The sequence below is a fragment of the Eubalaena glacialis genome, chromosome 14 (assembly GCF_028564815.1).
Source record: "Eubalaena glacialis isolate mEubGla1 chromosome 14, mEubGla1.1.hap2.+ XY, whole genome shotgun sequence".
NCBI lineage: Eukaryota > Metazoa > Chordata > Mammalia > Artiodactyla > Balaenidae > Eubalaena > Eubalaena glacialis.
In genome coordinates, this window is record NC_083729.1 from 91,885,620 (window position 1) to 91,903,112 (window position 17,493).

The following is a 17,493-nucleotide window of genomic DNA, read 5'->3' on the forward strand; positions in this document are numbered from 1 at the left end:
CTGCTGACCAGGGGTGCCACCCAGGCAAGTGACTGGCCTTGATCAGCTTTAGTTTTGTCACAGATGACATGACAACCCAGCTCTCTGGCAAAACTTATTGTCATTAACAGTGGAAATTACAACCTGTTACTCACAGCCATAATTTTTGATAAGGCAGTGGAGTCACAGGCCTTGTGGCTCAGTAAGAAATCCTATTTTTCTTACATTTTAAACAATTCAGTCTTGACAATGTTCTTTAAAGAGATGGAAAGATGAAGAAAAGAAAATTCTTGGGGCTTCCCTGGTGGCGCAGTCATTAAGAATCGGCCTGCCAATGCAGGGGACACGGGTTCGAGCCCTGATCTGGGAAGATCCCACATGCCGCGGAGCAACTAAGCCCGTGCGCCACAACTACTGAGCCTGCGCTCTAGAGCCCGCGAGCCACAACTACTGAAGCCCACGTGCCTACAGCCCGTGCTCTGCAACAAGAGAAGTCACCACAATGAGAAGCCCGTGCACCGCAACTAGAGAAAGCCTGTGCACAGCAATGAAGACCCAATGCAGCCAAAAATAAATAAATTAATTAATTAAATTAAATTAAATAAAAAAAAGAAAATCCTTGGCCAACATTTCTCAAGGATTCGCTTTCTAAAACAGTACTATTTTTGTTTTGTAAAAAAGGTTGTAGATCAGGCAAGACTGGTCTCTATCAATTTGTGATTTTTTTTCAAACAGGCTCAGTAGTTGTGGCGCACGGGCTTAGTTGCTTAGCAACTTAGTTGCTAAGTTAAATGGTGGTGATTTTTAAACAGTGCTGAGAGGACTTTGAACTCACCTGAACGGCAGCAGCGTCTTGGTGGTTGTAATGATAGAGCAGCCCCAGTGCAAAGTACCTGGAAGAAAACTCGGGGTAAGTGCACCCTCTCCCGACCAACCACTGCGGGCAGCACCCCCATAGCAACGCCCCCGGCCCTGGGCCCCCAGCCCCATGTGTGCTATTCAACTCAGTTCAACAACAAATTTCAAGCACCAGAAAGATCCTCCTTTCTGTTTATTTACTTATAGTCTGAAAATGGATTCCCTATCAATTTCCAGAAAGGACTGTATTCACATCTAAGATGAGCTGAAAAATAAAACTGTAATGATACTATGGAAAATCACATTTGGAATTGCTTTACAACTTGCTTCAAATACTAGTATGATTTGCCATCTCTTCAATTAACCATTATTAACTTATCACGAGGTATTAAGACTGTTTGGAAGGGATGCTGTCTGAGCCATTCTGGGGTAAGGATTTTGAACGGCAATAAATGCCAACAGTATGCAGGCATTGCAGAGAACAGAAGGTCAGGGGGAGTCGGGTTGGGGGGACCCAGAGTTCCAGGCCCTGACTTTCAATCCAGGCTTCATTACTTAGGGACTGTGTGACCTCGAGCAAGTAGGTTACCTTCCTTGGCCCTTGCTTCCTCATTTATAAGCGGACAGGATCAGTGATGACACGGGCATCGCCCGGGCCGTGAGCTGTTGCCACCCTCCCACGCTCACAGGTGTGCCCTCTCCTGGTCCTCTTCCCCAGCAGGTGACCGGATCAAGCTGCCCCAGGGGGCCGTCAGATTTCTTCCCTCAAAGAGCAACCTCTCAAGATACTGAACTATTCCCTAGAACCCTTCTCTTCTCCCGAAAGCTTTTAGAAAGTTACACTGACTCCGCCAGACCCTGCCATCCCAAGTCACTGCCATGAGCTGTCAGTGCATTTTCTGGTTCCTAAATAAATCACTCCATTCCACAGTGCCTTCGGGAAATTGAGGGAAACGGCTGAACGAGCCACTTCCCACGTGGAGGTCAGTCACCAGCCCATGACGTCCTGCATCTGAACAGGGTCTGGATCGTGAGCCTGGGTCTCCGTGGAATTTCACCAGCACCTCCGCCATGTCAAACGCATACCAAAAGTCACAGACAAAGAATCTTACAGGGAGCACTCAACCCCCCCCAGGCCTAGAAGGGTTAGACCACCGCCTGCCCCCAGGATGAAGAAGCTGCCAGACCTAACCACATCATCACTGCAGACGGGCCCCCATCGTACCCGGTGGCCGGTCGGCAAGCGGGTGGGTGCCGACCAGCTCACATCTGTAATGAAGGAGTTTGACCCCGTAACCTTTTATCCACGAGATCCAGAAGCCTCCCTTTCTATCTGTTTATCCAGATGCCCATCTGTCTGTTCAGTGTGGCCATCAGTGGCCGAAGTGCGCTATCATTTTACCGACACTCATGTGGCACCTCGCACAGCTGAGTCCCACCCAGATGGAAACTGAACCAGCACACCACTGGCTAACAAGGCCTATGACTGTACGATCTGTCACGAAGGAGCTGGAACGAGAGTTGGTGCCCTCTAAGACCCCTGTGGTGGATGTGCAGACTGTGATGAGGCTGATAGACCCCGAGGGTGCCGGGTGGTCCCTTGATGAACGCCTGGGACTCAGAAGTCACGCTGGTGCCTCAGCTGCACGACAGCTTCCCGTGGGTGGGGACGGGGAAGGGCCAGGCAGGGAGCCCTGGGTTCGGGGGGAGCGTCCGGGGGACAGAAACACTCACTTCTTGTGCTTCTCCAGCCAGGCAGCGCTGTCGGTGAGCAGACAGAAGTTCTCGGTGACCAGGAGGTCCAGCAGGCTGTCGTGGTCCGCCTCCGTGTACAGCTTGAGCAGGGCTGTGTCGATGTCCTCCTTGCAGCCGTCGGCCACCTCCGTGCTGCGGACTTCGTTCAGGTACCTCATGAGGAAGCGCTTGCACTTGGCCACCTTCTCCTGGTCGCCCTGGGTCAGCTGGTTGAGGTCTGCGAACTCGTGCAGAGGAGGGTGGGACCGGGTGAATGAGGAGGACGTGGGCAGCAGGAAGGGGTACAGCGAGATCAGCTCCCGCACGTCCAGCTGGCCGCTTCTGCAATTACAGTGTCACACTAAATGAAGCAAAAAGAGAGAGAGAGTGCACGTAGGCACACAAGACGACACTGGACGGGCGCGCTGTCTGCACGCCGTCCGCAGCTGCACGGGCTGCAAAGCACCACGAGCCGGGCACCGCCCACCCCCAGACCCCACGACAGCGCAGAGGGCTCGGCGGCCGCAGACGCGGCACCTCCAGTGCTGCGGTGGGACGTGGGTCCCCGCAAACCCAGGCGGGGGCGGGGGACAGCAGGAGGCACAGCAGCTCTGATCAAAGGCAGACTCGGAGGAGGCCCCGTGTACACCTCCTCCTTTACGGCTCTGAGTCGTGCAGAATCTGTTCTACGTGGACATTTGGAAAACTTCTTCTACAGGCGATGCCTTCGTGGGACACTGAAGGGCCATCACAGCGGGTTTAAGTTCATCTTCTGAGCGAGCGTGAAGAGCCACTGCTTCCCAGGGCGCACCTGACCCCCACCCCAGAGGAAGGGCTGCTGGGGGGGGGAGGGGCTGAGACAGGCCTGGGCTGGGGAGGGAGAGGGGTGGGGTGGGTGCTGGTGAAGGGGGCGGCCCACGCATGCAGGATCCATGTCACGCGGAAGGGACCTCAGCTTCCTAAGACGGTGGACCAGGAGCACGCCGTTTACAACGTCCTCAGAAGAAGAACAGTTTTTCAAGTCTTCCCAGAAGCACCTGCTCTTTCTCTCAACTCAGAGCTTTTGGTAAAATCTCTGGAGGAAAGGGAAAGTGAGCCATCGTGTTTTCCTAGGAATCCTTCACAGGGCATCGAACATGCTCTTTAGAACTGCCTTCTCGGGCTTCCCTGGTGGTGCAGTGGTTAAGAATCCGCCTGCCAACGCAGGGGACACGGGTTCGAGCCCTGGTCCAGGAAGGTCCCACATGCCACGGAGCAACTAAGCCTGTGCGCCACAACTACTGAGCCCACGTGCCACAATTACTGAGCCCGAGTGCCACAACTACTGAAGCCCGTGCACCTAGAGCCCGTGCTCTGCAACAAGAGAAGCCACCGCCATGAGAAGCCCGCTCGCCGCAACTAGAGAAAGCCCGCTCGCAGCAACGAAGACCCAACACAGCCAAAATCAATAAATCAATAAATAAAATAATAAATTCAAAAAAAAATTTCCACGTTCCTTATTAAAAAAAAAAAAAAAAAAAAAAGAATTGCCTTCTCCTCCCTTAGAGGACCACTCTGTATGCCCCTTATCTGCCCCACCTTCAAGACACAGGACAGTGACCCTCGGGCTAAGGGGGGCAGGGGGCGCGAGGGGTGTACACACGACGGCCTCGCTACTTCTCCCCGGAGCACAGCACGCACGGCGGCCTTTCCCATCACAGCCACAGTGGAGGTCTGACCGCGGAGGGACGCTTGGAAGGCCGGCTACCGACACCTCAGATTACCTGAAGAGTTCTTTAGCCTCCAGGAACTGAAGCTGTGCAAACTGTATGAAGCCCGCCTGCTGCAGGATCCGCCGGTACATGACCTGCAGGGAAAGACAGGTTTCATCGCTCTGACCTGCCCTGGAACCACGACAGGAGGAGAAACTAAGTTTCTGGTCATAATCCAGGCTAACTGTTAACTATTACATGGAAACCTGAAGTTACAAGGTAAGGAAAAAACGAGGCTTATGCGAAATGATTTTCAACATATACACGTATACATGTCAATCAACCCCTCATTCCTGAGACCAAGTGGTTCTCTGTCTAAGCATCGTTCTTTCTTCCTCGTGGATTTCGCATCCATCCCGACCCGTGTTCCTCCTCCCATACTCCCTGGCTTTCTTGATTGCTTCCACCTCTGGTGCTCAGACGGATGTCCCTGGGAGCCCGGAAGCTGCCCATCCTTCTTCACTCTTGTGGAACTGACTCTTCACACCAGCACTTCTGAGCATCCCTCCAGAGCACAAGGCCCATCCCATTTAACGATAAACAGATAAATACGCAGGTTTTCCTGCCGAAGCTTGGGAGACTGCGTTCTGTCCCCTCCCCGCACCGGTGATACACAGCCCCATCCACACCGCAGCCCGAGGATCCCTGCAATAAAAGGGTCATTGATCTGTGTCTAATCCAGTCCTACCCAAATTTCCGGGACCACAGAGCCTTTTGTTCTGGTAACTTCCAGAAATAGCAACGCACTTAAGGCAGATGCCCTGTGGTGTAATTCCACCCTGTCCCCGTCACTATCCAGCCGGTCAGCTTCAAGCTTTGTCCACCTTTGTCTGAAAGGCCTTGTGGAGCCGTCTCTGCTCTGTCCTCACTGGCTCCATCACCTCAGCCCGGGGCCTCACCACCTCACAACTAAAGACTCTAACTGTGCTTAAGACCCTAGGACTTCAATTCCTCCCCTTTCCAATCCATCCTGCCGTTTGATACGCCATAAATTCCTTGAAGGCATGTACATTATTCATCTTAGCATCCCCACACCCTGGCAGAGTACCTGCCGTTTAAGTAATCACCTATTGACCTGATCAGTTTTTATGAAACTCTACTTTGTCACTCGCTGAGCCCATTTTACAGATAGGAACATCCTGTTCAGAGATGCTAAGTTTTTAGCCCGGAGTTACTAACGTGTAAGTGGTTGAGCCAGGGTTGAAACCCGGACCTTTCTGCTTCTAGAGCCCAGTTCTTCCTGCTCACTGGCTCGCCCAGGTACACAGCAGGCGGCTAACACTGTTACCCCTGAAGAAACGAGGGAGGTGGAGACACCTAAAGGCTGTTCCTTCCGATCAGCTTTCAGAGGGGCTTGTTCTCCAAAGCACAGCGGCATCTCCTCCCGCCCCTGCAGAGCAATTCCTGCAGAGACGGCAGGAAAGGCAGCTGCTTTTTCATGACTCTCTTCCTCAACACCAGCTACGTCTGACGGGAAAACCAGCCTCTGTATGCCGCCAGCAATAAGTAGACAGGAGCGAGGCCAGGTTCTGTTGTGAGGCAATGCCAGTTCCGTCTCTGAAAGGAGAAGCAACAAAGGCCAACCACTTAGCAAGAAGGATAAAAAGGACCCGTCAGCTGCGGCAGAAGAATTCTCATTCACACCCAGGCTTGCTGATGAGAAATCCACTGAATGACAATTTTTTCCTCGTGGCTGCAGGATTCAAATGTCACCCACTCTTCCCCTTCCTAAAGGGAAATAAAAACTACTTTTGCTAACACTCCTGACTTCCAAGAGTATGGGGGTCGTTCTCTATAGTCTAGTCCGGGGATGCTACGTAGACTTGGAAGAAGCCCACAGAGAGATTCCTTCATCCTGGATGCTGAAGCCATGCACGCTGTGGCGAGAACACCACTGAATCAGAACCTTTACCCAGTGCAGCCAACTCTTGGGTCTCTGAAAGGGACGGCCTCCTTCCCAGAACGTCCCCTGTGACTGACACCTCCTCCTGGTCCTGCTCAGGTGATGCTGAACTAGAAGACCTGGGGCCAGGGAGGCCGGCAGGAGGAGGAGGAGCGGGGTGAGCACGTGGGGTGTGTGGGGAAGAGAACCAGGAAGTCTGTTGAGACCCCCAACATCAGAGCTAACTCACGATGGGATCAGCTGTCCTTTTCACTTACGAGTTTGTCCGTCAGTGTAAGGTGGCTGCCAAAACTCTCAGGCGAAGAGGGAAAACGAACAAAACAGACCTCTACGTAGCGCCACTCCGCACCTGCTCCGTGCAAGGCTGTGGGCCTGATGCCAGCCAGGTGTAAAGGGCGCCTGTATTCTGGAAGCGAGGTGAGGCTGAAGTCACACCTACGTTCCTAGTGTTTTATTTCTGGATTGACATTTCTACTGTCTGTGATTCGGGGAACTGGAAAGTTGGTGAAACAGAAGATTCTATTCTAGAGATTTCTGAACCTGCTTTCAAGGTTGTACTAAGTTAAATATCACACAAGAGCTTCTGGAGAGAACAGTTTTTCTGGCACCAGGTTCGAAGTGTACCTCATCTTCTGGCCCCTCCTTAATATGCACTGCCGAGGTGAAATACACACTTCTCAACTCACGCAAATTATTCCCCTTTGAAAAGGAAGGACAGGCTGGCACCTGCTACGACATGATGAACCTGGAGGACATCACGCTGAGTGACATAAGCCAGACACAAAAAGACAAAGAGTGTACAATTCCACTCATGCGAGGTCCCCAGAAGAGTCAGATCCACAGAGAGTAGGAGGGTGGGTGCCAGGGGTAGGGTGAAGGGGAACGGGGAGTCACTGTTTAATGGGGACAGAGTTTCAGTTTTGCAAGATGAGAAGGGTTTTGGAGATGGATGGTGGGGATGGCTGCACAACGATATGAATGTACTTAATGCCGCTCAACTGTAGACTTAAACATGGTTAAGATGGTAAATTTTATGTTAAGTGTATTTTATCACGAGTTTAAAAAACAAAACAAAACAACTGAGATAGAAAATCACAAGCTCACTGACACCATTTATAACAACAAGGCCTGCCCACAAACCCACAGTATGAGCCACTGGGGCAAGCCACCACTAGCTACAGGACCTGGGTGGGGTCAGAAACTGTGGGAGGGACTGGGAAGAACAGAAAGAGGCCGTGGGTCCCCAGGTCCCCCCCCCCCAGGAGACACTGGGAAGCTTGGGGGCCCCTCGAGACACAGTGGGGAGTGAAAAGGGCTGCATAGGCCCCATCTGCTGGGAAGGGCCAGCACTGAGATACTGGACTCTAAAGACAAAGAAAAGATCCTTGGATTCAAGCAAAAGACTAAGTCGCCACAAGGGACAGAAATTCAGGTTGTCAACAGATTTTCGACTGCAGATGCTTTATGCCAAAAGAAAATGGTGGGGGGCTTCCTTGGTGGCACAGTGGTTAAGAATCCACCTGCCAACGCACGGGACACGGGTTCGAGCCCTGGTCCGGGAAGATTCCACATGCCGTGGAGCAACTAAGCCTGTGTGCCACAACTACTGAGCCTGCGCTCTAGAGCCCGCGAGCCACAACTACTGAGCCCACGTGCCACAACCACTGAAGCCCGCGTGCCTAGAGCCCGTGCTCCGTAACAAGAGAAGCCACTGCAATGAGAAGCCTGTGCACCGCAACGAAGAGTAGCCCCCGCTCACCGCAACTAGAGAAAGCCCGCGCGCAACAACAAAGACCCAACGCAGCCAAAAATAAATAAATAAAATAAATAAATTTATTAAAGAAAAAAAGATAATGGTGGAACTTATTTAAGTTTCTCATTGAAAGATGACAGGAGTCCAAGATTTTCTATCCAGTCCAACTGTCCTTCAAGGCTGTACAAAGGCTTCAGAGGAGCCGTAATCAACATGCAGACACACGGGGAGCATGTCCCCAGGTGCCCATCCTGACTGAAGCCTGGGCTGCTTCAGAAACCAGCGACTGCAGAGCTGTCAACAGGAGACGTGCCGGTGAGCATTCAATGCGCGTGCGCCTGGAGAAGCAGGACTGATAGGTACAAGGGAGACAGCACAGTGTGGGAGCCCATGCGCTCTGAGTCGGGGAGACAGCAGAACCCCCAAAGTTAGGGGAGGATGGGGAGATCGCACGAAAAGCACACTATGCTTGCCGGCTGCCTGCCAGGTATTAACTGGGATAGAGGGGTGTTACATCAGCACAGGTGCTGGGGGAAAGATGAGGAAGAGGCTACTAGCGAATTCCAAATACGGCTCGAAGTGGGGAAACAACAGACAATAGGAGCTCCAGCACCACCCCCTGCAAAAAAAACCCCCAGAAAACCCAAGGGTTTTTACAAAGCTAATACTGTTAGGGTAACCATTAGAACAAAACACCGACCCTCACACCAAAAGAAGACAGACAGACAGATGGCGAGGAGGGCAAAAGAGTCAGGGAGGGCAAAGACATTGGATGAAGGGGGAGAGAGAATACAGACTTCTTTGAATATACTGTGTCTTGTTGATTTGACTTCTGAATTATGTACCTATTTAACATATTTATAAAATGAAATTAGATTTTAAAAAGCAATCCCTATAAAACAAATTCAAATGAAAACAAAAGTCATATGTTGGTGGCAGAACCACTCAGAGAAGAACTGGCCCACGTGACTCTGAAACAGAGAAATCTCACCATACAGCCCTAGCGGGTTTTCCCCCAAGGATAAAAAGGATGTAAGACACAAACATTCACAGGACGATTGGGGAAATGAGGGCAGATGGGACACCCCAATCTAGGAAGGAATTAGTGTTGATTTTGGAGACTTATGTGATGGTTACATTTCAAAGGGGGCTTTCTTGTCTTTGGAACATACATAGTGAAATGTTTTTTAGATTAAATAGGAAAAAAAAAAAAAAAACAGGTATCAGAGCTCAAACTTAAACATGATACCATCCACACTACATGATACAAATCAAGCAAACCTTTTGTTTGACCCAACCCTGTGTCTGTAAACGTGTCCTTACTGCCTCTTTCTGTATGGCATCCCAAACCTTAATATGGTTTAAGCTCGGCTTCCTTAAAGATCTAAGCTCTCTCGCCCTTTGGATCTATGGAAGGAATATTCCTTTAATCCAAGTTCCACAGTTAAACTTCTTGATAAATCCCTCCCTGGTTCAGAACTCAGTGAAGCAAAACCGATGCTCACTCTAATGGAGAGAAAGGTGACCTGTGAAAAGCCAGTCCCCTGAACTTCTGGCCCCTTTCTCTCTCCCTTCCTGGTTTTTCTGAGCCCAGGGTCTAGCATTTGGTCGCAAGCCTCCTGAAGTTAAAATAAGTAATGTACTTAATCATTGTAAGAGTCGCATCCAACCCTTGAAAATGCATACACATGCATGAAAAATGATCTCTGAACGTTTTTGTCAATATTGTCTTCTTTTCCTCTCATGCTTCTATTTTAAACAAAAACCTGCTGCTCCCGGATTCAGAGCCCAGCTGTCTGAAGACCAGTTCAAAGCTCTGAATCGCCCATCCAGCGTTCTTCGTGGTCCAGCCCCCGGCACGAGCAGAGTGCGAGGGAAGAAAGAGGGAAGCGTCTGCCCAGGACCTCGGGGAGGGATGAGCAGGAGCTGAGGAGGAAAGGGCCCTGGGTTACAGGTTAACACGTGTAATTGTGGGAGCACAGAGCAAGCAGTCAGGGATGGGGGGGGATTCAGAGAGAAGGGCGTTATTTGAGCAAGGTATCGAAACCTGTACTTGGTGGAGTTTAGACGTTCACTCCACTGATAGAAAATAGCACAAATAACAAGTAAAGAAAACAGGGAGGGCGGGAAGGTGGGTGAAAGCACGGGGCGCTGATGGGGCAGCGAGGCTGGCCCGGCTTTACCCAGGGATGCCCAGAGGCCAGCCATCTCTGCAGTGGGTCTTTGGATGGTGGCACTGGCTATTCTTGACTTGTTTTCAGGATTAGAAGTGTTTTAGGGTGGCTCCCGGAGTTGCCTGCACAGCGCAGGGCTCAGGCAGCGGGCAGCTCAGGCCCGGGTCACGGGGGGAAGGAGGCAGTAGGGGGCCGGGGAAGCGGGCAGGGCCTGGCCGCGAAGGCCACCTGCTGCAGACTTGACTGTGGGCAGGGAGGCGCCCGCGGAAGGATCTCCAGCTAAGGGTTTGGTGGACACGTCAGAAAGCACCTTCCGCGGGGCCGTGGAGGACGGACTGCAGACACGCAGGAAGGGGGCTGTGAAAACAATTCAGGCACAACGGGAGAAGGGTCCCCAGCAGCCACGTGGGCACGAGAACGAGAGCCAAGTTCAAGGCCACTGGGGTGCACGTCTGGGGCGCATACAACTGGGGGAAGGCGGGGAGCATGCTAGGTGGACAAACCCCAACTGGGATGTCAGACAGCAGAGCGAGACAAGCACTAACGCCATCCACCATCCACTGCGCAGCTGCTCTCAGGAAAACGGGAGGAGAAAAGCAAAAATCCAAGAACACGGGCAGCCTCTCTAAGAAAATGGGACACACTTGAGGTGTGCCCACGGGTGTGTGCAAGGAGGGGGCACCCAACACGTGCCCGTCCAGACACCCATGAGCTCCCGGGGCCCGCTCTCGGGACGGAGAGGAGCTGAGAGCAGCAGAGCAGAGGCCAAGGCCGCCTCAGCATCCGCCCCCCCCCAACATGGATGCACAAGGAAAACCCGGCAGAAACAGGCGCTCTCAGCCCAGAAACACGCCCTGAACTGACGGGTTTCTTCTTTGTGCTTTTACTGCCCCCTGCTGAATGCTCACAGATCATCTCACTAAAAAATGAGGAATACGGTGGGCGAGGGAAGGACTGGAGTGGGGGCTTAGCAGATGCAAACTATTCTCTGTAGGACGGATGAACAACAAGGTCCTACCATAGAGCACAGGGAACTACAGTCAACAGCCTGGGATAAACCATAATGGAGAAGAATGTGAGAAAGAATATATATGTATAACTGAGTCACTCTGCTGTATGGTAGAGATGAACACAACATTGTAAATCAACTATACTTCAATAAAATTTTTTTTTAAAATGAGGAGTAAAGATGGAAAGTTTATCAATATTTATCCGGTGACCATAAATGACACGTCCTGACTTCTTCCACCTTCGGAATCTACCCTCTGCACCATAAAGCCACTGAGGCCAGAAAGCACAGCTTCATCCCACAAACCACAGCGTCCTGAATATCTGGCCAACAGAAACAAGAAGGGGATCGCTATGAACTCATTAGAACTTTTAACGATGGACTTAGGTGTTCACATGAAGCGTGCACACACCAATATTACGCTTTATTATTCTCAAATACATAGAGTAACCCGAACTCACCTTGCAACTGATCAGGGGGCAATTTTTAGGAAACCTGATTTCATCAGACATGAGAATAATTTGTGTTTGTTTCATCAATTGTATTGATCATACCAATGATATTAAAGTTAGCGTTTCTTAAATGCATTAAAAGTCTTCTCCTAAGGAAATGAATTAGACGGATTCCGGCAACATTAGATGGTTTATCGGTACGGTTCACAAAGCTTTTTCTGTAGATAACATAAACCTAAACTCTACAAACTCAGCCCCATCCCAACAAATATACATTCTGAACTGGGAGACAAATTAACCTGAGCTTCCTCTTTTCGTCTGTAACAACTGTGCCCTGAGGCTCCTCTGGAAGAAGGACGTTGATTAGAAATACAACTTGGTGTGTTAGGCACGGGAATTATGTCAGAGGCTCAGATCCCGACTTGGCCTCTGCCGGCAGCGTGACTTCATCCAGCTGTTGGTCTGGCTGCCCTGCAACCTGCTTCCTTATCTGTACAACGTGGAGACGCAGAGAAACTTGAACGACGGACCAGGAGACGTCTGCAGGGCCTGGCGCACTTAGAGCCTAACGTTTTCTAAGCCGGCAACCTGGGGGCCCGCTGATTACAAACCTGAAATTTTTCCTTTGGAATGTTCCTCCGGGCGCCTTTCGCTAGAATCAGAGCCTCCTCCACTCTCCGGCTTGCTAGAAGATCCTGTATTTGTTTTTCCAGAGGTAACGGAACCAAGACGTAAACTCCTTTACTCGTGGCAACGATGACTCTTCCTGGGAAGAAATGGAACACGGTTGGAAAGGGGAAGAACACAGTGCTGGCAAGAAAACACACCGCCTCGCCCAAAGGGGGGCACGAGCGGATGTCTGACCCACGTCATCACAGTGCCCCAACCCCGAGTTCCCACGGCAACCAGAAACGAACGCTTCTCTTTCCTTCTTCCCACCATCAGAAAAGGGTGAACTCTTAACAGTACATTTCCGAAGTATGGGATATTAAAATGTTTGGCTTTTTTTTTATTCTGAAGTGCTGATAAATTTAAAACCAGTTGAGTAGATCCATAATGAGGCTATAGAGCTCAGTCCTGGAAAACAAGCAGTAAGAATTATGCTATCCCTCGTATAAAACTTTTGAAAAATTCTTTTCTCTCCAGGGTAGTCGGTTTATAGGAAACTAAGATTACAACGCAACATTCTGAACCATAAGATAACATTTCACACTCGCGCGTCATCCAAAATCACCCGATCTCGGCGTTACCTTCTCCCTTCCCCACTGCCCCGTGGCACCGTGATGCCTGGCACGGTCCACTGGGGAGTCGGACCTGCCACCCAAGACAGGTCCTCCTGCCAAGCTTTGAGAGTGATTTCTGCTCCCTCTGGAGACACACCTTAAGCTGAACTATCACCTGTTCCCCAGGAAGCAGTGGAGCGACCTTGTCTGTCTGTCTGAAGGTCGTTCAGGGTCAGCCGAGCCTTTTCTTCCCCCTCTGCTCCTCCCTCCTTGGGAATAACCGTGTCCATCCCAGTCCCACCGCCTGGTCTCTCCCCGCCTGGATCTCCCCTTCCTGGCCTCCCTGCCCGGCTCTCTGTCTGCATCATGTGTCCTGCAAGCCAACCTACGTCACCGTCCTCACGCTCAGATGAGGTTCTGCCCCTGCTCTGCACTGGCGTCCCTCCTTCTGGGAAGCCTCCCCGTGTTCCCGCCGGGGGTGGGTTATGTCGCCAGCCTCTGCGTGCCCGCAACCGATCCCCTGTGCCCACCTCCACCCCTCAGTGCGCACAGCACGTAACACTGTCATGAATAAGCTCTCTCAGCACGCGTGTCAGGGCCCCAGTCAAGCACTGACACGTTTCACGTGGGACCTCGAGACTCAGCAGGCCTGCGTCCCCAGCATCTAACACAGGAAGGGCAATGTCTGGGGAGCCCCAATCCCGACACGGCAAGGGCAATGCACAGATCTAGATTAGCTCCTGGTTTGAAGAGAATATCATCAAGGGCATTCTTAGGAAGCCGGGGAAACCTGACCACAGGCAGGGGCTGAGAGCACATTTCTGGGGTGTGAAAAGGGCTTTGTGGTCACGCGGGAAAATGCCTGCTGAAGGATTCCGGATTAAGTGCCATGGTCTCCTCCACTTACTTCCAAACTGCTCAGCAGAATGGGAACCAGTACGAAATCTAGGTGAATGGGGGGCAGGGATTCACTTTGTTTTTCTTTCAACTTTTCAGCACGTTGGAAGATACTCATAATAAAATTTAGGAAAAGTAAAATAAATCCCTCCCTCCCTGGCTACCCTGGTCCGCTGCGGCCTCACCCAGGCCAGCCCTCCTCATACAACAGGCACCACAATCCCGGTGAATCACTTGCGTAGCCTGGAGCCCAGAGTTCCCTCTTGTGCATATTTGCACGAGCCTTTCTCTCTGCCTGAAGGTTCTCTCACACCACATCTACTTGGCAGATTCCTACTCATCCTTAAAGGTTTGGCTCAAATACTACCTCCTACAGGAAGCCCTCCCTGATACTTCTAGGAAATACTTCGTCCTCTGCTCTCCCAATTGGCCTTATTTTGTTGCTATCAAGCTCTCAAACTGCTGTGGCTATTTGTTTCACTATCTCCCTTTAACCTCAGTGCCCCTGAAGCACAGAGACTGTATTACCATTGCCTGTGGATCTTCCATGCTCAGCAAGAGGCCAAGTTCCCAATGGACCCTTAATAGCATTTAGTGAAGAAATACAAGCATAAAAGATTGACAGCTAAATGTTGTTAAGATTCCGTGGAAACCAGTACCTTCAAAATCCTGGAGGATGTGACCTTCCTTAAAGGGCAGGGTCTGCTTTTGCTGCTGGTCCAGCATGCTGTGAACGGTGATGAACTCGCTGTCGAGGGCAATGACGTATGGGAAGCAGACGGCCGCTCCAACCACGTTCTCCGACCAGCGCACAGGCGCGCGCTGAGATATCCCGGCCACCGTGGCAAACATGCCTGGGAAAACAGGAAGGGTTAGGGGGGCTTCAAAGAGCTGGGCTTTGCTTGTTTGTTTTCTGTAGATGTGTCTGAACGCAGAATACCTGCCCCTTCATTACATTTCGAGCTGGGAAAGATAATATAACAGCGGCGTGTGCAAAGGACCCTCCGTGACTATTCTCGTGAAGAGAACTGCTTTCCCCAGGATGTCTATATCAGTATTTCCTTCCAATTAAACGTGACGTGAAAAACGTGTACATGTACCCACATGAAGGTGTGTACAGCTCATGTCCTCACATGTGGGGAAAAGTGACTTTCACACAATTTAAGAAGCTTCACAAGCTTGCTTCCATATCCGGTCCTCCAACGGGTTTGCATCTCTAAGTGCCAGCTCTTCCCTATACATTCACTCAACACTGAACGCATTCATTCAGATACTTATTGAGCACCTACTGTGTGCCGGGCACTCTACAAGGCTTCCTATCCAGAACTGTCTCTGTTCAGAGTTCAAGTCTAATTCTGGATACACGTTCTCTCTGATGCAGGGATACAACCAATCTTGCAACTGAAAACAGAGAGCTGTTAAGTGTTTGTCAATGATAACTTCCACAGTCAACCACGGTTCATCTATTTTGTATATAAAGCACTAAACGACATTTCCAAATGAGCTGGATAGAGTCCATAGATACTGGGGTTTATGAAAATTCACATTCACCCAGTGAAGTCAATCCATTTTAAGTCAGTTTTCAAAGTGCTTGACATAAAACACCTTTAAAAACATGCTATGTAAATCAACTATACTTCAATAAAAACAGAAAACAGCATGCTATTGCCTGCAAATGATTAGATATTCCTACAGTAGAAAAACGGTTTCTATTACACAACAGAGAAGCGGGGAGAGGGAGAGAGACAGAGAAATACAGACAGTACTTTAAAACAATGGAAAGTATCTCAAATATATGATAGGAGCAAAATCCCTAAGCCTATGAAATCACTGACCCTCCTAAATTTTCCATGGTTACAAAGAGTGAAATGTATTGCACTTAATCAAGTACAAACATAGCTCTTTTCCTCTAAAGTAGGCTGTTCTTGAAAATGGGTATCAGGGGCTTCCCTGGTGGTGCAGTGGTTAAGAATCCGCCTGCCAATGCAGGGGGCACGGGTTCGAGCCCTGGTCCAGGAAGATCCCACATGCTGCGGAGCAACTAAGCCCGTGCGCCACAACTACTGAGCCTGCGCTCTAGAGCCCGCGAGCCACAACTACTGAGCCCGCGAGCCACAACTACTGAAGCCCGCACGCCACAACTACTGAATCCCGCGCGCCTAGAGCCCATGCTCCGCAACAAGAGAAGCCACCGCAATGAAAAGCCCGCGCACCGCAAAGAAGAGTAGCCCCTGCTCACCGCAACTAGCGAAAGCCCATGTGCAGCAACGAAAACCCAACGCAGCCAAAAAAATAAAATAAATAAATTTATAAAAAGAGAAAATGGGTATCAGGTGGGATCACACATGTGTGTCCACGCTGTGCTCTTGCCTGACACAATCTGGGGCACCTCCTGCAGGGGCCACTTGTACGTACAACACTTGTTTGGTTCTGCTTCACACTTAAAATATTGGCTCTCGTCACGTAAGTAGCACCGAACAAAACCCTGTCAAGATGACAGAGCAGTGAGCCTTAGAGAGAGAGAGAGAGTGTGTGTGTGTGTGTGTGTGTGTGAGTGCATCTCCTACTAAGGAAACACATTCCTTCCCCTTCAGTATTTCCCTTCCACCCTTAAAAGTCTCTTAAAATCATTCCGAAAAAGACTAACTCAACAGAAAAACAAAGGATATGCATCAGTAATTTGCAGAAAACAAAATGCAAATAGCTAATAAATTCCTGAAGAGATTCCCATATTCCTTAGTAACCAGGGGAACAGAAATTCAAAAAAAAAAAAAAAAAAGTAAAAAACCAACTTATACCCATCAGATTGGCCAAAGGTTACAGACTAACAGCACCAAGCATTGGTTTGGTATGAGGAACACTTTTGGAGAATAATTCTTTAACAAAACGGAATATACACTGACATGTTAATCTGGTGATTCTACTTTTAAATCGATGGCCAACTGACAAGCACAACGGTCACTGGGGTGTTTTTAAGAATAGTGTAAAATTGAGAATAATGCACCGAAAGAGTACGTGACTTCGGGTGAACCCACCACGAACAGAAAAGAAAGCTCATTTATTCGATGAGAACAAACAAGAAGAGCTGTAAGTCAGCATGCTGAGCGACAGCTTAAAGCGACAGCCGACCTGAGCCGCGCCCAGGAGCTCCCCGGCGGTGAAGGGGTTCGGGGAGATGCATTGGTAACTACCTCCCAGATAAAGAGCAGACACAGGAGGATGACAGGAGGCCAGTGGGGCCCCCGCAGAAAGAAGCACGAGGGTCCCCGGGATGCAGGGAAGTGGGTATGTGGCCCCGGAAGAGAGCAAACCCTGCCTGGGATGCTGAGGGTCAGAAAGTCAAGTTCAAGTTCGGGGCAGAGCAGGAAACGCTGACCAGGAAAGTCAGGCTGAACTTGTTACAGGGTCACAGGGGCCTGAGGAAGGCTGGCCTGGCAGGAGCCTGGAAGGAGGGACAGACCCAAACTCGGGGGAGGCTAGGCGGCCGCCAGCCACCAGGAAGGAGGCCTGAGTCAGGCCAGCTGGGGGCTCTGACCGAGGAGGGGTAACTTCCGGGCCGAATCAGGGAACTGGGCACCTGACTTAGAGGGAGCGAGAGTCAAGGCCACTGTGCGCCATCAGAATCAGGACCACCACAATCGGGCGAGTCTGAGACCAAGCGGGGGTCAGGATGCAGGGCTGGCAGGGCATGGACCTCTGGGAGGGGCGCCTGGAGCTCCAGTGCATCCTCAGGGGTGAGGGCACCCTTCCTGCAGCAGCA

At 50.7% G+C, this 17,493-nt stretch overlaps 1 protein-coding gene across 3 annotated transcripts in view; it reads right to left on the reverse strand.

Moving 5' to 3' along the window:
- Positions 1 to 17,493, reverse strand: part of TGFBRAP1 (transforming growth factor beta receptor associated protein 1) — a 48,190-nt gene that overhangs the window by 12,197 nt on the left and 18,500 nt on the right. For all 3 annotated transcript variants that reach the window (XM_061210770.1, XM_061210771.1, XM_061210772.1), the window contains 5 exons: positions 14,393 to 14,587; positions 12,225 to 12,379; positions 4,335 to 4,417; positions 2,572 to 2,913; positions 815 to 872 (listed from right to left, as the gene is read on the reverse strand). In XM_061210770.1, coding sequence (XP_061066753.1) covers positions 815 to 872; positions 2,572 to 2,913; positions 4,335 to 4,417; positions 12,225 to 12,379; positions 14,393 to 14,587 — 833 coding nt within the window. The remainder of the gene's footprint in view (positions 1 to 814; positions 873 to 2,571; positions 2,914 to 4,334; positions 4,418 to 12,224; positions 12,380 to 14,392; positions 14,588 to 17,493) is intronic.